At 40.4% G+C, this 19,707-nt stretch overlaps 1 protein-coding gene across 3 annotated transcripts in view; it reads right to left on the bottom strand.

The window, feature by feature from the left end:
* Nucleotides 1–581: 581 nt before the first annotated feature.
* Nucleotides 582–19,707, bottom strand: part of enox1 (ecto-NOX disulfide-thiol exchanger 1) — a 144,954-nt gene continuing 125,828 nt past the window's right edge. For all 3 annotated transcript variants that reach the window (XM_085249109.1, XM_085249110.1, XM_085249108.1), the window contains exons 10-16: nucleotides 19,334–19,451; nucleotides 18,381–18,586; nucleotides 14,792–14,899; nucleotides 11,774–11,830; nucleotides 10,726–10,828; nucleotides 2,726–2,811; nucleotides 582–1,379 (exon numbers count right to left, since the gene is read on the bottom strand). In XM_085249109.1, the coding sequence (XP_085105235.1) occupies nucleotides 1,248–1,379; nucleotides 2,726–2,811; nucleotides 10,726–10,828; nucleotides 11,774–11,830; nucleotides 14,792–14,899; nucleotides 18,381–18,586; nucleotides 19,334–19,451 (810 nt within the window). In that variant the 3' untranslated portion in view covers nucleotides 582–1,247. The remainder of the gene's footprint in view (nucleotides 1,380–2,725; nucleotides 2,812–10,725; nucleotides 10,829–11,773; nucleotides 11,831–14,791; nucleotides 14,900–18,380; nucleotides 18,587–19,333; nucleotides 19,452–19,707) is intronic.

The following is a 19,707-nucleotide window of genomic DNA, read 5'->3' as shown; positions in this document are numbered from 1 at the left end:
ACTGACGCTGTGATTTGGCACTGTATAAATAAAGCTTAATTGAAACTAATGCAATGAGCATACCTAAAGAATTCACAGTGTCAAACATGTTCTCACCATTATTTGTTCTCACATATGATATTTCTAACACCCTATAGATCTCTTGTATACTGACCTTTTAAATTGCTTTTACTTAAAAAAAAAAATCTTATTTCAGATACTCCTTTCTGCAGATATACTCTTTTTACAGAATGGGGGATTTACTGTATTCTGATAGTCTAGCAGAGTAAGGCTGAAGTTAGTTGTGCAATGGCCGTCCTTTCATGTAATCTGTGGTGGTCACTGTGCACACAGACTTTTATTCCCTTACTTTAGCCTTAAAAGCAGCAAATCTTCTCTGAGGCAACACATAATTTGCACCCCAGTAGAAATTCTGGGGAAAATCGCTTCCTTATGGACAAAGTCAGGGAATTGCCTGAAAGCTTGAAAACCCCAAATATGAATATAGAGAAAATGCAACACAAATAATGTTAGATATTGTTTCACCACCACATTCAGAAAGTAACACAAGATTACAATCAGCTGGCAGTAAAGATTAAATTAAAGGGCTCTGTATGTGTTTTTATTGAATGACAGATTTAGAGTTGGTGTACAAAGTCCTTTCCAAACCATTAAGAGGAAGTGATCTATCTGTGGTCCCATCATGCCACAGGAAGCCCAGCAAAAACTCCCTTGCACAGCCAGTTCATGGACCAAGTAGGAGATGATTTATCTGCCAGGGAAATGAGGTTTGGCATCAAATCTTTTAACGTTCAACTTTGGTATAAATTTTTTTTAAACTCTCTGTCTGTGATGTTTCGGTTGTTGCTGGATTTTTCAGACTCCAAACTGCACCGACAGCAAGACACCAAGGACCATGATTCACTTCAGAGGACAGACAGAGGGTGTGTCTTCCGCGCTGACCGACGATAGTCTATAACGCCCTGTTGCAGTTCACCGTGGTGACAATCTGCAGTGAGGAAAAGAAATGTTATTTCACCTGAACCCAGCATCCAGAGGTGAAATGTCTTTTGGGATTCTAAAAAAAAAAAATCCGTCGCTTTCACAGTTTCCAGTGTCTGCTTGAGTGAACGTCATCTGTTGTCTACTGCACTGCCGTGTGTCTGAAGAACATGCGCACACACACATGTGAATTAAAGGTCCGAGGCATTGTGCACATCTGTTCACGTTGGTGTGTCTTCGCAGTGTGTGTGTGCGCCACTCCTGTGTCACGCTGAACTCAGTGTGTCAAAACCGCAGAATTTCCATCTTTTTTCCAGAGTTGCACCGACGCCACTCAGCTCCTGCCTGAACATACTGGGCAGACGGACCATGAGCCGCTCCAGTTCCCCTGCAGATACCTGAACGACGACAGCAGAGAGGAAGAGAAATCAGACTGACATAGAACAAACTACAGGGGCTTTTATTCTTGATTTTCATATCATATTGGATATCACTTTGGTACTTTGGGTCTTATGAAAACACATTAGACCTACCTTGGATTTGCAGGTACAACCTTCACTAGATTAATTAAAAACCAAAGAAAATTGGATAATTTTTAGACACATTTTGTTGTTATATGGCAAATCTTTATCATCTGGCAACATCTAGGGCTGTATTATAAAGCCAACACTTAAGTGCCAAAAACTGTAGTTCCTCTATTGGCCACTTGAGGCTCCAAAAAACTCGAACTTTATAGCCTCAACAGTATCTGTTTCTATCTGATTTCTCATGCTTTTTACCTGATGTAGTGCCTTTGAGTGATCATTCCCTAATAACATTTATATTTACAATAATGGTTTACATAGCAGTGGGAAATACATCTGATTACAGTAGATATTTTTTTGAAAGGGCTGTAACTAAATTTAAGGATCTGCTTCCTCCACTGTTATCTTCTTCAGTGTCATATTCCAACACAGAGCCGCTATCTAAACTCGGGATGTCTTTACCTTACAATATAAAGCACCTTGAGGTGACCGTTATCGTAATTTGATGCTATATAAATACGACTGAAATTAATTGAGAAAAGAAATGAATTGAAGTTTGTGGCATTGTGACAAATGCAGCTTAGCTACCATAAAGTAACCTGTTGGATAATTATCAGAATCATCTTTTATGTTTCTGTAATGGTTAATTCACTAATATGTGCAAGCTCTTTAGTCTACGTGATATTTATAATGCTAAAATATAATTATCACTAACATAATTGAAATGTTTTACATATAAACAAGGAAAAAGCTGTTGTAAAGCACATTATTATTATTATTTGTTAAGTTGGCAAGTTACAGTTATTTATATACAATTTCTGAAAAATTACTTTTTATATAAATCATTATAGGTGTTATACTAAATTTGTTAAGCATTGTATGTGAGACTTGCCGAAGATGAATGAAATGAAAGTAAAACTGCTATGTGTGTGTTCTTTTGTGCCTTAGTATCAGTATGCTGCTTTGTGCTTTTGCTTGATAAAAATATCTAAAAGCACTGACGCACCCATAGGCTTACTCTCGAGCAAAACCCAGAGAACTTCTTAGAAATGGCCAGTCCAATTCTAAGAAAGGTTACATAGATTATGCCTTTGCAATCCCTTGTTTGTTGCTCATGAGTATTTTGTGTATTACATACATTTTCTATGTCATGTGTTCTTTAATAGGGTTTAGTGAGAAATGTAGCTGAATGTTTCATGTTGTTTTTTAATGACATTTACCTTGGAGTCTAGTCTCTGTATGTACGACCACAGATACTCGAGGTTGGCCCCAAATGGATGGACATGGAGGAAGGTCGATATAATGCCTGCGGAGAAGAAGGGCCATTAGATAAACCTGCGGTTCAGTGCAATGAAAATATGAGCATGGGAGCGATCTAACATCTCACTGGCAGAGATGATGAGTAAGTAAATCAAAGGTTAACAAAACTATAGAGAAACATCTAAACCTCAATTAAGGATGGAACAGTAAAAAACCCCAGCATATTTATATTACACACAATGCATACAAATATTTCAATGAGCATTCATTCCCATTTTCATTTGCAGATTTTACTTTAAATTTGTTCAACATTTGGACAGAAACATTTGTCATTGGATTTCTGAATGCAGTATTTGTGAGGCAAATGTGGTCTTTGAAAACTGCAAGTGTGTATATTTAGTATTTACCATCAGTATTCATGAGTGCTTCAAGAACAGGCTTAGCAAACTAATAAAGCCAATGTGCGTGTGCACACACACACACACACACACACACACACACACACTGAGCTGACAAAGAAGTAAGATCCACTAGAGTGACTTTTAGATATAAAGGTTCAGGCTCCAGCAGAGCAGCCAATCTGCATCCTCATGAAATGCTGCACAATAAACAAATGGCAGAGCAGCCCCATAAAAATGCTGGCCAGAGCAGAAACTGCTCTCAACTTGATTACTTCTGAGAGGTCCTGCAAAGGTAGGCAGTCATGCGGAGGGGGGGAAGGAGTGGATGATGGTGGGGGTTGGGTAAGGGTAAAGAAATAGAGTGGCGTTCCCTGGAGGATCCAGCACAGCCAATATTTATTTCCTTGATTTATGTGGCGAAACGCTTGCAATTACAGACGGGCCTAATTCAATTTCTTCCACCAGGCCTGCTCACATGGAACAGTGCCACAGAGAACTGTAGGCTGAAGGAGGGGCAGGGATGTGGGTGCACTAAAAAAGGAAGTTAAATTTCAAGCTTGCACCAAGGAACTCTAACTTAGAAAAAGGGAGGAGAAAAAACCTACATAATCGACGAATGCAGTATGACATTTGGGTCCAGGCTATTTCAATTGCAGGTTCAGATAAGTTTCATAGTATTTACTATGGATCCAAGTTATTTTTCAGGAAGACACCTGCTAACAGTACATTTACTGTCACGATATACAAGTGGTACAAATCTTTGTCTTCTTGTTTTAAAAGTAGCGCACAAAAAAAATAAAAAACCTGTTACTTCTTTAGATGAGTTAAATGAGTTAAAATGAACAAATCCAAACTACAACTGAAATATTTTCTACATGTATAAGATAGGGCTGACTGCTGATAAGAGGAGACAAGCATACAAAGGAAAGTTTAGGAGCGTTTGGAGAAATTGATGAAACTACAACATGTACGTGCGTGGTTCGTGGTGCAGCTGCAGAGGAGGCTGACACACCAGAGCTCCATCGGCTCATCATGCCTCCCCTGTATTGAAAGTGCCAGGACCTGAGGTGGTTGTTGTTGTGTGTAGGATGCATCTGAAAAGCCTTCACAAAGCCCCACATTCAACTCTATTGAAAAATTTGTGAACAACGCTTAAAAGCTGGATTCATGGCAGGAAAGCAGCTAATTTAAACACACTCAATTCTGCCAAGAGTGGACAAAAAAAACTGTTCAAGAAATCATTAAAAGCTCAAAATTACTGACATTCATGATGAGTGCTTGAAAACTTTTGACCATCGTTTAGCTTCTACAGACAACACAAAAGGTAAGAAAAAACTATTTTTCTGTGTATGACCTCTTATTCAAAAGAAAGGGAGTGCTGCAGCTGTATAACTGGAGCCTTAAAATGGTTTTAATGTTTAAAGTTTGAGGCTTGGCATTTCAAATAGTCCAGGACTAATTTATGAATCATGGCAATTTGTGGCTTCGGCATCTGTGTCTGCAGACAGTGATTCAAACAGTGGACACAAACTTGAACACATGCTACAACTGAGTGTGTGTGTATCGAAATGTTCCACAAATGTGCAAAAGAAAGCATGCTGGCAAACCTACTGATGGCTAAAAAAGCTCCTTTGTTTATTGTGTTTGGTTGGACTATTTGAACAAGTCAATAGCAGAAAACAATCTGTGCAGCCACACAGCAATAACTGAGCCATAGATGTGGAACACAGTAACATCACGACACAGCGCATACAGTCTGTATGAAATGAGCATCCAATTTATTCTTTTACGTGTGCACCCAGACTCTCGATGACTGCTTGCAGACGTGCAAATGCAACAAACATACCATCTAAACTGACAATTTACTGTCACTTGAAAACCTTCTGTTTTTTTCTCCACCTTCATTCACACACTGATATCAAAAGGTTCAACATACATGGATGACTTGCCTACCTTGCTTATTATAGTATTAAGAGTTGCATGTTACTTAGCAGTAATTGTGCAGCCTACCTCTGTCTGTCCCTTGTACAAATAAGACACCTTGCACACACACATACACTTTCATACCCTGACCCACAGATCATTTAAAAAATTATATAAAATATATGATAATAAAATAATTAATATAATATTGGATCTATTATATTTGTACTGTCAAAATGAAATGACATTAGTCTCATGAGCTACATTAGCAAAACTAGTTTACTGGCAACCGTTTGCTAAAAGGACTCAGCCCATGGCTGTGGTGTCTCTCAGTCTCTGATACATCACATGCCAAAAAAAGGTCTCAGTTTTCTCCAGTAAAAGTAAAACAAAAAATATTAAATAAAGATTTCTATTTCTATTCTGTAAAACAACACTGTGCCTAATGTCCGTAGCTGCTACTGTCACGGCTGCTAGGTGCAGGGAGCAGCATTTGGTAAACTAGACCGTCCAACACTTCCAGCCTTCGAAGGACAGCCTATGCAGCACCTTTATGGGGACACACGTAAGGTCTTCGGGTTCACCTTAGCTAGCTAACCTAGACACAAGTCACTTCTGGTTCTAAAAAACCAAGATGGCGGTAGCAACAATGCTGAACTCAAGGCTAAATTAATTCATTAATTAAAAAGAGTTTTGTCAGAGTCAGGGGACTTCATAATCTAAAGTCCTTCTACATAGAAGCCTTGCAACTGAGCAGCCATCTTGAGCTCTACTGGGTCAGCTACTTTGAACGTTATATAAATGAACTTCAGTTCCATTGGTCACTCATTCAAAAAGAATCTGACTTTGCAATTCTCCCGTAGATTTGAATTGTGGATTCTTTGTGTCTCTCCCGCAATGCCTCTGCTATAACCCACTCCCACTTAACTCAAGTTAGTCAGAAAGCCAGTCAATGTGGAAGCATTCTCCCTGCAAGGCTCACCTGGTGACCTCCTATGCTGAAAGGCTGCACGGACCTGTGCTTGATTCTGCCCGGGACCATTTACTGTGTGTGACTCTCCCGTCTTCCCTATCCAGTAAAGGCAAATATGCCCAAGAACCATAAAACAGGGAGAATAGGTAGCATAACATTTCAAAATACTTCCACTCAGTGTTTTGATATGCAAATTAAAATGCTAAATGTAAATTCTATTGTCTTATTTGATTTTACTGTGTGAGAAAATCGGCCACATGCCTTTAAAAATGTGTTTGTTTGATGAAAATCTCCCAGCAGCAGCAGCAGCAGCAGCAGCAGGGGAGGAAGACAGAGAGCTGTGCCTCCTCGCTCCTTCATATTTGGATTTTCTTGGCGCCACTAAGAGAGATAAATGTGCTGCTGTTCCTCCCGCTCTGCTCTGTTGTGGACAAATACAGATCGTCCTGTGCTTTTCTCCACGCTGCTGCATGGTCTGTGGTAACGCGAGGCTTTACAGAGGGAAACAAAGGCAGCAGAAATGAATTGTGTCCAGCTGCTGTATGGGGGCCCAACACAGAGTGAAATCCACGTCTCTGATTTTAGAAGAAGATAGAAACAGAAAGGAGCCACAGCAGGCTTTAGGCACTTTGTTTTTCTGTCTCTCCTGCAGAAGAAGGTTTGAGAGTTCTCCAAGCTCTCAGACAGCAGACGCTATGTTTACGCCTAACACGGCAGCGGTGGTATGAGCTGAGACGAGTTAAGTGTCAAGCACTCTTGCGCACTCACGTTCAGTTATCTTTAATGCTCCGCTACCGAATACTCTCAGAACTGTGCTGTGCGCTGAACTTACAAAGTAATCAGGGTGCTCCTGTCCACACGTGTAGCTTGAATGAGCGTCACAGCCTGCACAGTCTCTCTGGAAATTAAATTAGCCATGAAAGCTGTCAGTAAGTTCCAGTCAAAGACTTTCATAATCCAACTATGCGCATAATCCACCTTGAGCTGTGTACTGGGAGAGTTTCTTGGAATGAGCAGAGGCTGGAAACAAATCACTCCGAGCAAGAATCTGCGCTCTCACACGTTCACCTCTGCTCACACAGCAGCCAAATTAGATTTACATCTTTCCTGGGCTGGAAGAAAACAGAGCCAAGGAGAAGACCAAGACCTAACTGCTCTGTGGGTAAAAAGGTTTTTTATACCGGTGATTTCCACTGATAACGTAATGGAGAGGTAAGCAAGCTTTCACTTTGTTCCTTTCGTATGCCAGCTGAAATACATAACAAGAAGAAGGATATGGAAAAACTTCAGGTTATAATATCCACTGGAGATTAATTTTCTGACTGAAGTCTCTCTTTTCCTTCCGCTGTCCAGCCTCTGCAGAGCAGAAGCCTCACGATCTGAGGTGAGAAAGAGTAAAAGATTAAGCAGTGAGTGCTCTGAGAGCTTATTTGGCCACAGTGTTGCCTGTTGGGTACAACAGGACCATACTGTCAGTGAACTTCTGCGTTATTCCTGACACTGTTTGCTGGAACAAATAATAAAAAAAAAAAACCCCTCACAGATTTCAACCAAAAAGTCAAAAGGGGTTTTATTTCAGTGTCGTCTCATCCATACCTCAATGCACTCTGTCACTTTGTACGCCACAACGTGTGCACATCTGTACACCTATAATATCAGTAACATCCCAGAAACATTAGTGGTAACACTTGTGTCCTTTTATATTTCTGTTTATATTTATATCTCTTTTTCTATACTTTATTTTATAGATAGCTTTATTGTAGGGGTGCAACGATACACAAAATTCACGGTTCGGTTCGATTCGATACTTTGGTGTCACGGTTCGATATTTTTTCGATACAAAAAAATGTTCATGCCTTTTTAATTTGTCATTTATTAAAATTATAAATATATATTTTAACTCAAAAGTACAGTTTTTAAATTTAATGTTGCTGAAACAACAAAGTAATAAAAAAAATAAATATATCTGATTGAGGAATCACTCATCTTTGGAAAAGAGAGTTTATTACAGAGAAATGTCTCTTTCCAAAATAAAAGCTATACTATCTGCTTCTTCTGGGTTATATTCTCAGCAGCATATTAAACATATCAGGTCCCCATGAGGAGAATCCTGTGCTAACGGCTGTCTAAATGACTCGGGTAAAGTTTGTAGCATGCGTGCTTGTTGTTTTTGTCTGCTTCCACTTGTCTTTGCACTAGGATGCTGTCGGAGTAAATGTGCAGTCATATTCGTTGTGTTCCCACTAGTGCTGTCAGCGTTAATCTCGTTGAAATGACGTTAAAGCCACAACACGGCAAATCTCCGTCAATGAGCTACCGCGGATCGCCCCGTGCGTGGGGCTGGACGGTCAACACGTTAACGAGCTAACTGCGCTAACATACTAGTTTCCACCAATGTAATTGAGCATTGCATGGCACATCCAACATACTGTTTTACTTTTGTCCATCAGGGTCATACTTCACATGAAAACCAAAATAGTTTAAGAAGAAAGCAAAAAAGGTGCACTTGGGACAAACTGAACCAAACCTATGCTTGTTGCGTGAGGAAAAATGATCAACATGCTTTTTGTGCCTTTTTTGTTTGGTGGTATAACTATACTTGAGAGATTTTTTCAAACTCAGACCAGTGCGTTTCAGCCAGGGGCGGAGCGTGGGGGTGGCTTACTGGGCTTAAGCCCGGGTTGTTTTTTCAGAAGCCCGGGGTCTTCTGGAGTGTAATTTTTTTCATAGTTAGATGCCTGGCTGACAACTGTATAAAACAAAAAGTACACACAATATTCGAAGCACATAGTGCACACTGTGGGAATTTACGACTGTGCGTGAATCCCCCCTGATATTGGTATGATCCGAGCTCAGGCACTAAACGACTGAGCGAGAGGGCGGGGCAGCTGCTGCCTGTGTGCGCTGTTGGAGAAACGGAGCCAGCCATACTAAGGAGAGCTTAAGTTTGACCAGGTACCAAAGCAAATCATTCGTACTGTACAAATAATGTAAATTCTGACGGTGCATCACGAAAGATTGATATCAAACTGATCACTTGACCAATATTACGTTACTTGCTCTTCAAGTGAATCAACAAATGGCGAAATGACAAGCCGAACAAATGCTATTTTTTTTAGAGTCTTAGCTTACGTGTGTTTATTTCATATTTTCAGTTCTTACCCTCCCCGACTAAATCGGTTTCAGTTATGTACTGAAATATAAGAATGGACATTAGAGGCTTCTTTCAAAGAAAAAACTCAGGTAAATGTTATTTTATATATTATGCTTTGTATGTTGTTCAGTATATTTCTATGCAAAACAAGAGGGATTTCAATACACAGCAGTATATCCACAGTTTAAACCAGATATTTGCATACACTTTATGGAAAACACAAGAACATTTTTTTTACTGTTAAACATCAATTTAGAGTAAACTTGTTTTGTTTTGGATAAATATTGAAACATCTTTTGAATTAGTTAAATGTCAGAATAAAGAGAGAGAAATCTGTCTATTTTTATCACTTTGATCAAATTTAGGAGCACATATACACTAAGTTTATTGTTAATTAATAAGAAAACTCCAGACGATTCCATTCTGAGCTGAAGAAGCTTCTGATAGGTTAGTAGAGTCCATGTGAGTAAATTGGTGGCACACCTGTGGATGCATATAAGGCAAAACACAGAGCCTGTTTCTGTGACATGGGAAAATTAAGAGATGTCAACCAAAACACCAGGAAAAGAATTGTGGAGCTCCATAAGTGTGGCTCAATTTTGAATACAATTTGGTGCCATTTACAATTAAGAAATACAGATAGTTTCTCTCTTTACTCTTAAAGTTAACAAATGTTTTTTATATTTATCAATCTAAAAAAATAAACATTTAGTCTGATTTGATGTTACAATTAAAAAGGTGTTTGTGTTTTGATCTGAAGAGTTTGTAAATATCTGGTTTCAACTGTATATTTGATGATTGTCAGCACAAAGAGGGAGAGAGAGGAACAGAGAGGGAACAAGAGCAGGTGAGACAAACATGTTAGTCAAATGGTTGTTTACCAAAAGTATCACCGTATCATAGGTACTCATGTATCTCGTACCTAGTGTTTCTTTTTAGGTTTGTTATTTTTCAAATTCTATATTTATTAAGTTATGCAGGCTTGTTTGCACAACAAGGCTAAATAATTATATAAACTTTTCTCAATCTAAATAGTGGACTTTGGTAGAATTAAAAAATAAGTGTAGTGCAGGTCTATGATGATTTTTAGTGCTACTGTCATCTAGTTCTGATTCTGGTTCTGTCTTGGTTAAGTCCTCAGTAGTCCTGATTTTGAACTGTTGTAGTCCTGTTTTAATTCTGGATCAGTTCTGGGTCTGGTTGAATTGGGGTTTAGTCCCTGTGTCTTGATACAGCCCCGACTTTGTTCTGCCTTGCTGCTTAATTAAAAAAAACTAGTTTAAGGTGTCCTGCATATGTGATATATTTTTTTCCTATATGAAGTCATTCTTTTTTGAACAAAACTCAAAACAGAGCCTATTAATCTTTCAGTCATTTCTACCCCCATCCCACATGCATACTACCCTTTAGGGCTAAGCCCCGGGTGTTTCAAATGTCTGGCTCCGCCTCTGGTTTCAGCCATGTGTTATATAGCTAAACTGACAGCCAGTAATAGTAAGAAGCATTTACCAAGAAGCAGAGCCTCTTTTTCTGAAGTGATGACTCCTCTTGTGATAAGCTCGGTCCTCCGGTCTCTGCTGTGGTACAGAGAAGGAACACACCCGTTGATCCCCTGTGAAAACACATGTGTATGACAAAAGAGCCAAAACATAAGGGTACAAATACACTTTAACTACCAATTACTACATGGAGCTGATAACAGAGGGCTGGGAAACACCCGGAAATGAGTTAGCATTTTGCATTTGTGTTGTGTCCAGAACTGAATGTGTTTTGTTGAATAGTTTTTGGCGCGGTATTAACAATTACGCATTTGCAAGGGGCAAACTGAGAGAACAGAAGCTGCTGGGTGGCCCAACGTTTTCCCATCTGCCTTTATGCTTTCAGAAAATATCTAAATCATTTATCCTAAATCAGTTCATATATTCTACATTAATCCAAAAAGCACGAGGAACAATGCCACTGGCTTTCTGTTGAAACATTTGTTGGATCTCATTGACATCAGCACTATATATTTGCAACACACAAAGAGCACACAAAACCCAAGCAAAACCTCATCATTTAATAAAAGGCATCACAGTGTTGCACTCAGGAGGTCCAGATCGACTCAGAGTAGCATGATACAAATGTCCGTGTCCTCCTGACTTCAATCAGTGTGCACTTCAGCAGCTTTGAGGCTAATAGTCCATCTCCCATGACATGTGCAGTATACAGACACTGTGTGTAAATGTGTACATACTGGGTCACTGAGAAGCAACAAAGTGCTGTGAGAGACAGCTGAGGACCAAAATAACAGACTGTAACCTCTCCTGATTTCACTCATGTTTCACTCTCATCAACTGTTTCCTTTGTTTGGGTCTTTACATTTTTTTTTAAAAAAAAGTGTGCTGATATTGTGTGAATCACAAACACAAGCATCAAATCTCTACTTTTCAAACTGTTGAACGGGGCCATGTTTGGCTTGACAACCTGACAAAAATGTTGTTTTTAAAAAACAAAAAAACAAAAACTGTCAGTTATTTTTCTGCCAGTCGACTTCAGCTCAGGCTTCAATTTTTACCTTTTCATGGAGCTCGCCGTTGGTCCCTTCCACAGTCTCCCCATTACTGCTCAGCAGCTGCAGAGACACACAGAGAGAAAACAGAAAGTGTTTGATGAGTCGCAGTGAAGAAAAAACATTTGTAACAAAGAGTCTGTTTTTTCTGCTCTTTTATAGATGGGTCTGTTAGAAGGACAGGCTGGAAATGTGCAGACTGTGAGACCATTATATGGATACTCTGAAGAAACACTGTGCTGATAGCTGTTTGAGAATTATAAATGTATTTATCGTGCACAAACAGAGACATGGCAAACTGGTCATTAGGCGTTATGGAAGGCTTTACAGAGAGCTGCCACAGAGACTTGGCCGATGTTTCCTCTCATCTAACTCCCTCCTCTTCCCACGTTCTTCTAACTTTATCATCCAGAAAGTAACCCACTCAGCAGTGGACTGTTAAATGGGCTAGATAAGTACAAAAGCTAAAAAAAACCTCAGAGAAAATAAGTAAAAATTTTAAAAGGGGGCATTTAAATTGACCGTAATAAGTAGTGACAGATGAAAAACAGCGATATGGAGCAGACTGTGGTCCCCAGTTTCCAGCAAAGACCAGTAAAAGAAGTTAAAGGTAGCGATTTACACCCACAATCATCTGTTATTAATACAGTCCTTGATTTGAAACCTTCTGTTTTCTAAGTATAAAATATGACTAAAGACACTTCTACATCCCCGGCACAACGCCATCGTATCTGCCTCCTTCAAACACGCAACATAACCTACAGCTGCTTCGACTCTGCGCTGCCAGTTATCCATCACAGAGCACTCATCAGCAGAGCCCGGCAACCTTCTTCTCATTACTGCAGCCAAAACCGCACAATGACCGCGTGAGCTCTCTTACCTTCAGCCAGCTGCTTTTACTCAACAGTTTCTGGGCAAAAGTCAGTCATGTTTTGGAGATTTGATGCTCTAAAAGGGACACAACTCATGTGCATGGGAAAAGTATGTGAGGATAATGTGGGCTAGGTGATTAATTTGCGGTTTGTGTGAGTCCAGCATAATGTCTGTGCAAGAGATATGCAGTGTAAACAAAGTATCTCCCAAAAACTGCATTAGCCATGCAGCTGCCACTGTTTCAGACTCTTCCTGCTCCTCGTGTGAACTCTAAAGAGGTTTGGGCAATCCAGGCTGTCACTGTTCCTCAGGTATGAAGCACCTGAAGCACCTACTTCATTTGGATTGTCTCAAAAACTTCCCCCACAAAAGCTCCTGTGGTATACAGGTGCGAGCTGAAGTACAGATGAGCAGCTGATTTACGTGCTGTTACCTCTGACCGGGCTTGTTCACCTCTGCCTACGGACTGGATTCATCTATGTGAAGCGTCTGTAAAACTTGGCAGTGAAATCACTACATAAAAAGTGTGTCTCCTCCTCCCCCAGACCTCCTCTGTTCCCCCTGACAGCCCTTTTATTCCTGCAGAATGTATGCATCTATGAAGTCTTAGGTCAGCCTGCAGTAATGTTGCTGTGGGATGTGGCAAAGAACCAACGGATAGCCAAAATAAATTCGTTTGTCTATACATACACTGCTCAAAAAATTTAAAGGAACACTTTGAAATCTCAGATCTCAATACCACAAAAATAATAGGTGTTCCATTGGATTTAGGTCAGGTGAGTGTGGGGGTCAGTCAAGCCAACAGTCAGAAAAGATGAGGCGAGAACATCAAAGCAGCTGATTCGATGCCACCACAGATCCGACTGAGTTTCTTTGGTCGTTCATAGTTCATCCTTCTTGTGAGTACCAAATAAACATTTCTGTGTTTCTGGAGATGTTTCAAATAAGTTGAAGCAGCCACAAAAATCTGGTATTAATGGCTCAGCCTTACACCTCCCCATATCTCAGACTGTTGACCTTGACATATACTGTTGCTATGAGATGAGAGTGAAAGTGAAACTGACTGAAGTCCAGTTCTCAAAACCTCTAGACGTTACACTTGGAATGCTGTGGTTTCACATATATGTCCAAACAGAACTGCTGTGAGAGGGAATTATTGTGAAGGGGTGAGCGAGGCAGTGGTGTGAAGGTGCACCTGCCCCACTAAAGGTGAAGCATCATTAACTCCAGCGTTGTGTGCTCTGTGTTACATTCAGGAGTCCCACGGTTCAGTTCTTCGGTGTTTGTTGTGAGCTGTCAATGCTTAGCTAGCAGATAGCGGTTAGTAAGTACACTAAACCAGGTTTTGCTTACTTGTCTGACACATAATAATAATAATCACACAAGATGCAGTGTGTGGATGATTTACTGTCAGTGAAAGGCCTTTAGCAGAGGAATAAATACTGTAACGTTACTTTCGCTGTAAATAAATAAATAAATCGATATTTATAATTTCTAATGGGTAATACGCAGAGAGTATTTTGCAGTTTCTAACACTTGGTCCGCAGGTATTTATAAACCACACACATGCCATCTTGGCCAGTCACCTCTCAGCTTGAGACCGCAGAATAACATCCTGGCGGGGCTGTTGCCATAGCAGCACTCATGTCCTTCCAACCCCCTTCATCCCCTCCATGAATTTAAGCTTCTGTGTGTGTTGCAGCGTGCTTTTTCAGTATACCGCACATGAAAGAGCCACAACAGAGAGACCGGAAAATGCACTTCATGAGAACATGAAGACTGAACGCTACAGCGGTGTTCTTGCTGGATTACTGCTGTGTTCTGTGTGAAATACCTGATTAAAAAAAGTGTGAAGCAGTCAAAGGACTTAATGGCATTAAGCCTGAAAAAGACAAACATGTCTGGTCATTGCTATGTAGACACAGGGCTGACTATAAGGAGTCCAAACAAAAGGAATCCAGTCAAGCGTAACAGAGTTGTACATCATCATGTCCCTGGAACGTCTTACTACTTTATTTTCTAAAAATTACTTTAACTGCAGCCCTGATTAAGATAAGGAGAAGAGGGAGGATGGATGCATGGATGGATGGATGGATGACTACTTTAAATTTGGTTGCCAGTAATGGAGGGTGACTACTAATTGGCGCACACCTTGTCTCTGAGGCTGAGTACCTCCCCCTCCAGGTAGCGGTGCTCTTCTCTTGCCTGCTCCAGCTCAGTTTCCTTGCTCGATAGCTTCTCTTGTAGGTTCAGAAGTTGCTGGAAGACAATCACAGATACACATTTAACTTAACAATATCAATTTAATAATCACAGGTACCTCCCAGGTACCTCTAAATAACAAGATTTGACACCGCAATATATATTGGGGCTGATATATATTGCGGTGTCAAATCTTGTTATTTAGAGGTACTGGGGAGGTCATCAAATGTCATCTTTATGGGAGAAAAAGTTAATGGAAAACTTTAAGTTCAAGGGGTCTGAGTGCCTACCAAGCACCTGGCTCTCACATTTCCAACTGAGTTGCAGCTGTGCAGCTCAAAATGCAGTGGTCAAACATAAGGCCCAGGGGCCAGAATCACCCTGTTAAAGAATAGACGCTGCTGGAAAATGTAATGGAAACCATCAATTTTGGACTTTTAAATATATTTCACATTTTTCTACTGTCTACTGTAGAGGCTGTGTCCACAGTAAAAAAAATAAAAAGTGATTATTGAATTTTCTGTTGCATAATTACAGTGCAGTCTGGCCAATGAGGTACCAGAGTGCTTTCTGTAGTTTTTTACATTTATGTCTTACAGTTTAAGCCCAAAGCTGACAGACGCCTTTCATTTACCACAGCAGGATCTCTTTATCGTGTAGAAATATTGAGACATACTGTTGAAATTGCACTGCTTGTTTTTACATCAATATATCTCAGGGATAAAAATGTGCAGTTAAAGTTCTTTACACAGACAGAGGAGGGAGTTTTACTGGTCAAAGTTCGCTTTATGTGACCCCCAGTGAAAAATGAATTGACATCCCTGCTATAGAGTAAATTTCTGGCTTCTGTGAGACGACTGCTGTTGTTATTTGGCGCCATGTAAATAAATCTGAAAACTAAAACTGGCATCAGGACATATTTAGATGTGCAGTCTTACTGCAGGAGAAACTGTTTTGTGACTTTACTGTTCACAGCTCTGCATTTCCAGGATGACTTCAGAGAGTTTCAGGTTAACATTAGCTTGTTTTTCAGTTGCTGAAGGTTTGCTGGTTAAAGTCATTAATTTGAACATGGAGGAAAAAGGAAATGATGTTTACTTCTACTAAATAAAAGAAAGCCAAGATGCCAAGAAGCTGTAGGACGTCTTGCTTCATGTCTTAGAAGATGAGAAAACAGAACTTTGACTTGAGGCTGCAGCTGTCAGTGAGTGTTGTGAGAGGTTTTTATCTGCCTGCTCCCTTTACCTACACTCAACACTTTGTCATCTTATTATTCTCCTAGTGCTGAAGCCACTTTTATTCTGATTTTAGTCTTTTTATCACAATAAGATGTTTATTATTTAAATGAACTGACTGTTTCATTCATCGTGTACGCGTTCATATTTTTTGCATGATGCGATGTCATCTTAACGCTGTGATGAAGTATATGAAGCAAAGCACTTATTTTGTTTGTCACAGCTGATCATCTGCACTGAGGGGGAATAAAAAAATGACAAATGAGAAGCGATAGCAGTGTGAGTTTCCCCTCACACTGCTAAGAAGTCAAGTAAGCAGCACATTTACAATGAGCCAGCAGGGCAGTGTGTGCGTGTGTGTCTATATGATGGTGGTTGTCTCCAATGTGCCTCATTTTATCAGTGCTGTCAGTTTAGATTGAGAAAGACAGGAAGTCAAGTTTAATCAGGCTAACTCGTGGCAAACGAGCTGCGTGCTCCGACACAGCTTACTGTGCTCCATGAAAAAAGTAAAGTGAGGAATAGTGGGAGAACTCAGCAAAGGAAAACACTGTTTGGTTGTTGGTTTTTCTGTGTTTGCTTGTGTATGCTACGCTTCCTGCTCTTTTCTGATCAAAAAAAAAAATGCTTTCTTGCAAACACTAAAAAGACTTGAGCTCATGGGTTTCATTATTCAAGTCATTTTTAAAGACACATTCCTCAGATTTTACAAAAGTAGCTGGTCTGTATCAGCAGAATTCTGAGAAAAAAAAAGGTCAGAATTCTGACTTTTTCCCCTCAGAATTCTGGAGAAGAAGAAAAAAAAAAAGACATGCCCACTTTTTTCTCCCAGTGGCCCTAATCCTCTTCTGTAGCTGCTCCTTTAAAGGTCACAACAGTGGTTGATCTGCATCCATCTCACCCTATCCTGAGCATCCTCCTTTGTCACCCTCCACCAGCTCCATCTTCAGCATCCTTTGGCCAGAATATCTAGCACCCCTCCTCTGCACATATCCAAACCATCTCAGCCTTGAGTCCCTGACTTTGTTTCCATACTTAAGCTGTCCTTCTGATGTACTCACTTCTAATCCTGTCCCACAATGAAAATCTTAACATTTTTAGTTCTGCGACCTACATTTTTTAGTCAGTGCCATCATCTCCAGAGCATACAGTGTATGCCATACATCATAACAGATCTAACTACCATCTGCTAAACCAGGGGTGTTGAACTCCAGGCCTCGAAAGCCGGTATCCTGCAGGTTTTAGATATCACCCGGGGTCAACACACCTGAATCACATGATTAGCTCATTACAAGGCCTCTGGAGAACTTCAAGACATGTTGAGAAGGTAATCTGACATTTAAATCAGCTGTGATGGATCACAGCTTGGAGTTCGACACCTTCGTCCAGCCTCTCTTGTTCTCTCCTGTTGTCCGATGCTTTGGATGGTTGGTCAAGCTTCACTACCATCTAGTCCTTGCACTGTTATACCTATCTGTGTTAAGATTCCTCTGAAATCTTAACCAACCCCCCCCCAAAAAAACCCAAAACAAAACAAATTCCTATACCCGTTTATTGAATCAATCATTCTTTTAGCAAAACCTTTCATGATTTATTTACTGTTTTTATAAAACACTAAACATGTTTTCAATGTTGATGCTTAACAGTAATCACAGTTGGCAGAAGTTAAACATGGTTAGAGAGCAGATGTAACTCATAATTGTTTGCACTTGTTGGATAATGATGTGATTGTATGCTGGTTCAGAGTGTACAGCCAGGAAGGGCTGATGTGGATGGAAACAATGTGAGAGGCAGAGGAGGACGACTGCACATAAAAGGTGTTGGAAGAGAAGGCAAAGGAGGAGGTGGAAGGGGACGAGCAGGAGCAAACATTTCAGATGAAATTTGAGCCGCACTACTGTGGTTTCTCCCAAAAGCAGAATTCAAGTAAAATATCATCTAAAATCTGTATTTGCCGATTATCAAGAGGATCTGTAACCTGTAACTGCTCAAATTAAGAAAAGCAGTTTTTGTTAGTAAGAAAATAAATTGTTTACCTGCCTAACGAATAGTTTCCTTCTTTTTTCTTAAAAAATACAAATAGAGAGCATCTGCCCCGGAGGCCTGATTTAGATGGTTGCCGTGGAACATTTAATGAAGAATCTGCAGAAGCAGCAGCGAGAAAGAAAGGTGTGACTCAAAGTTATGTAAAGTTTGACTATCAGCAGAGATCAGAGGGATTTCCTAAGCTAAAAGTACGATTAAAAGGATTATAGTCACTTCTGAGAACCATGAAAATGTGATGTGCAGGCAGACAAACAAACCTGCTGCATGCTGTGCATGCTCTGCTGCAGCAGCTGGATCTGAGCCTCTGGGCTGTGAGGGTGTGTGTGCGAGTGATCGTCTTCTGGGCGGCTGGCTCTGCTCTGCTCCTTCCTCAGGAGCTCCACCTCGTTCCTGTAGGCGTCCAGCTGCCAGCGCAGGGAGTCGTTCTCCTCCTTCAGAGAGGCCTGAGTCTGATCACACACTCCTGCGGGAGGAGAGAGGGAAGAAAGGCGGGATCCGGAAAGGTGAGGGAGGAAAGGGAGGAGATGAGAGTAGGAAAATAAGAAACAAGTGGATGAGAAAGACAAAAAGGAGAGAGAAACAAACAATGGAAAGGCCTTGTGTTGTTAAAAAAAAGAAGAAATGAACATGAGCATCTCATTCAGGGTCCACATCAGTGATGTCCCCACAACTTTATCCTGCTTTGGTTTGTTTTTATAATTGAAGAGTTATATGAACAGCAGATTTAATGCTGCACAGGCTGCAAAGTCTCTTGTCAGAAATTTCTTTTTAAAGGCTGGTTTAAATAAAAACTGCCTTTACACGTGTTCGAGTAAACCCAGCTTGAGCTATTCTGTTTGCTGCACAAGAGTTTGTGACTTTTTATTGGTTAAAGTGCCACACAAATAAACCAGCTTGTCTAAATCACATAAACTCAAAGATCCTGAGGAGCTCTTGCGAGCAGAGCACCAAATCGGGGGACCAGTGAAAAAAAAGGTGTTTCTAGAATCTGGACGTCTCAAAGACAGAATTAATCTCAGAAAAAAACAATTTTACTTTCAGTGTTCACACTTTTGCGTGTGGCTGAGACAAAGCAAAGCACAAACAGGAGTGACAGAGAATCAGGGGAAAAAATTGGCACGTTTTCATCATCCATCATCATCTCTAGCCGGAGGCCTCAAATTCACACCTTTAGTCATTTAATGTGTGATTTGAAAGGTGATATTATTACCATTTTCCTCAGTGCGCATCTTCTTGCAAGGACTTTCATCCGACTCGTCATCCGACATCTCCATCTCCTCTTCCCGTCTGATGCCCATGATCTCTTCGCTGTGGGCGTTCCTCAGCTCCTAAAACATTACAGCCAGCAGAGACACAGAGCAACAGCGGTCCTCAGCTCACTCGTGAAGAAATGGGATGTCCTGTTAGCAATTACATCACACGCATGCCGTTACAAGTGTCGTATTTGTAACAAGTTGGGGAAGAAAGGCTGTGTTTGCGGTCTAAAAGGTTTCCAAACATTCTTAGAAGTTATCTGTGTCAACTCAATGCATTCTTCTCTGTTCCATGGTTACAGTTCTATGCATCTGCCTTTCAGCCACAGAT

This window comes from Mchenga conophoros, linkage group LG16 (assembly GCF_057382185.1).
Source record: "Mchenga conophoros isolate Kocher_MC1m ecotype Shallow Benthic linkage group LG16, M_conophoros_male_GT1.1, whole genome shotgun sequence".
Classification (NCBI taxonomy): Eukaryota; Metazoa; Chordata; class Actinopteri; order Cichliformes; family Cichlidae; genus Mchenga; species Mchenga conophoros.
This window is presented reverse-complemented; position numbering and strand designations above follow the sequence as displayed.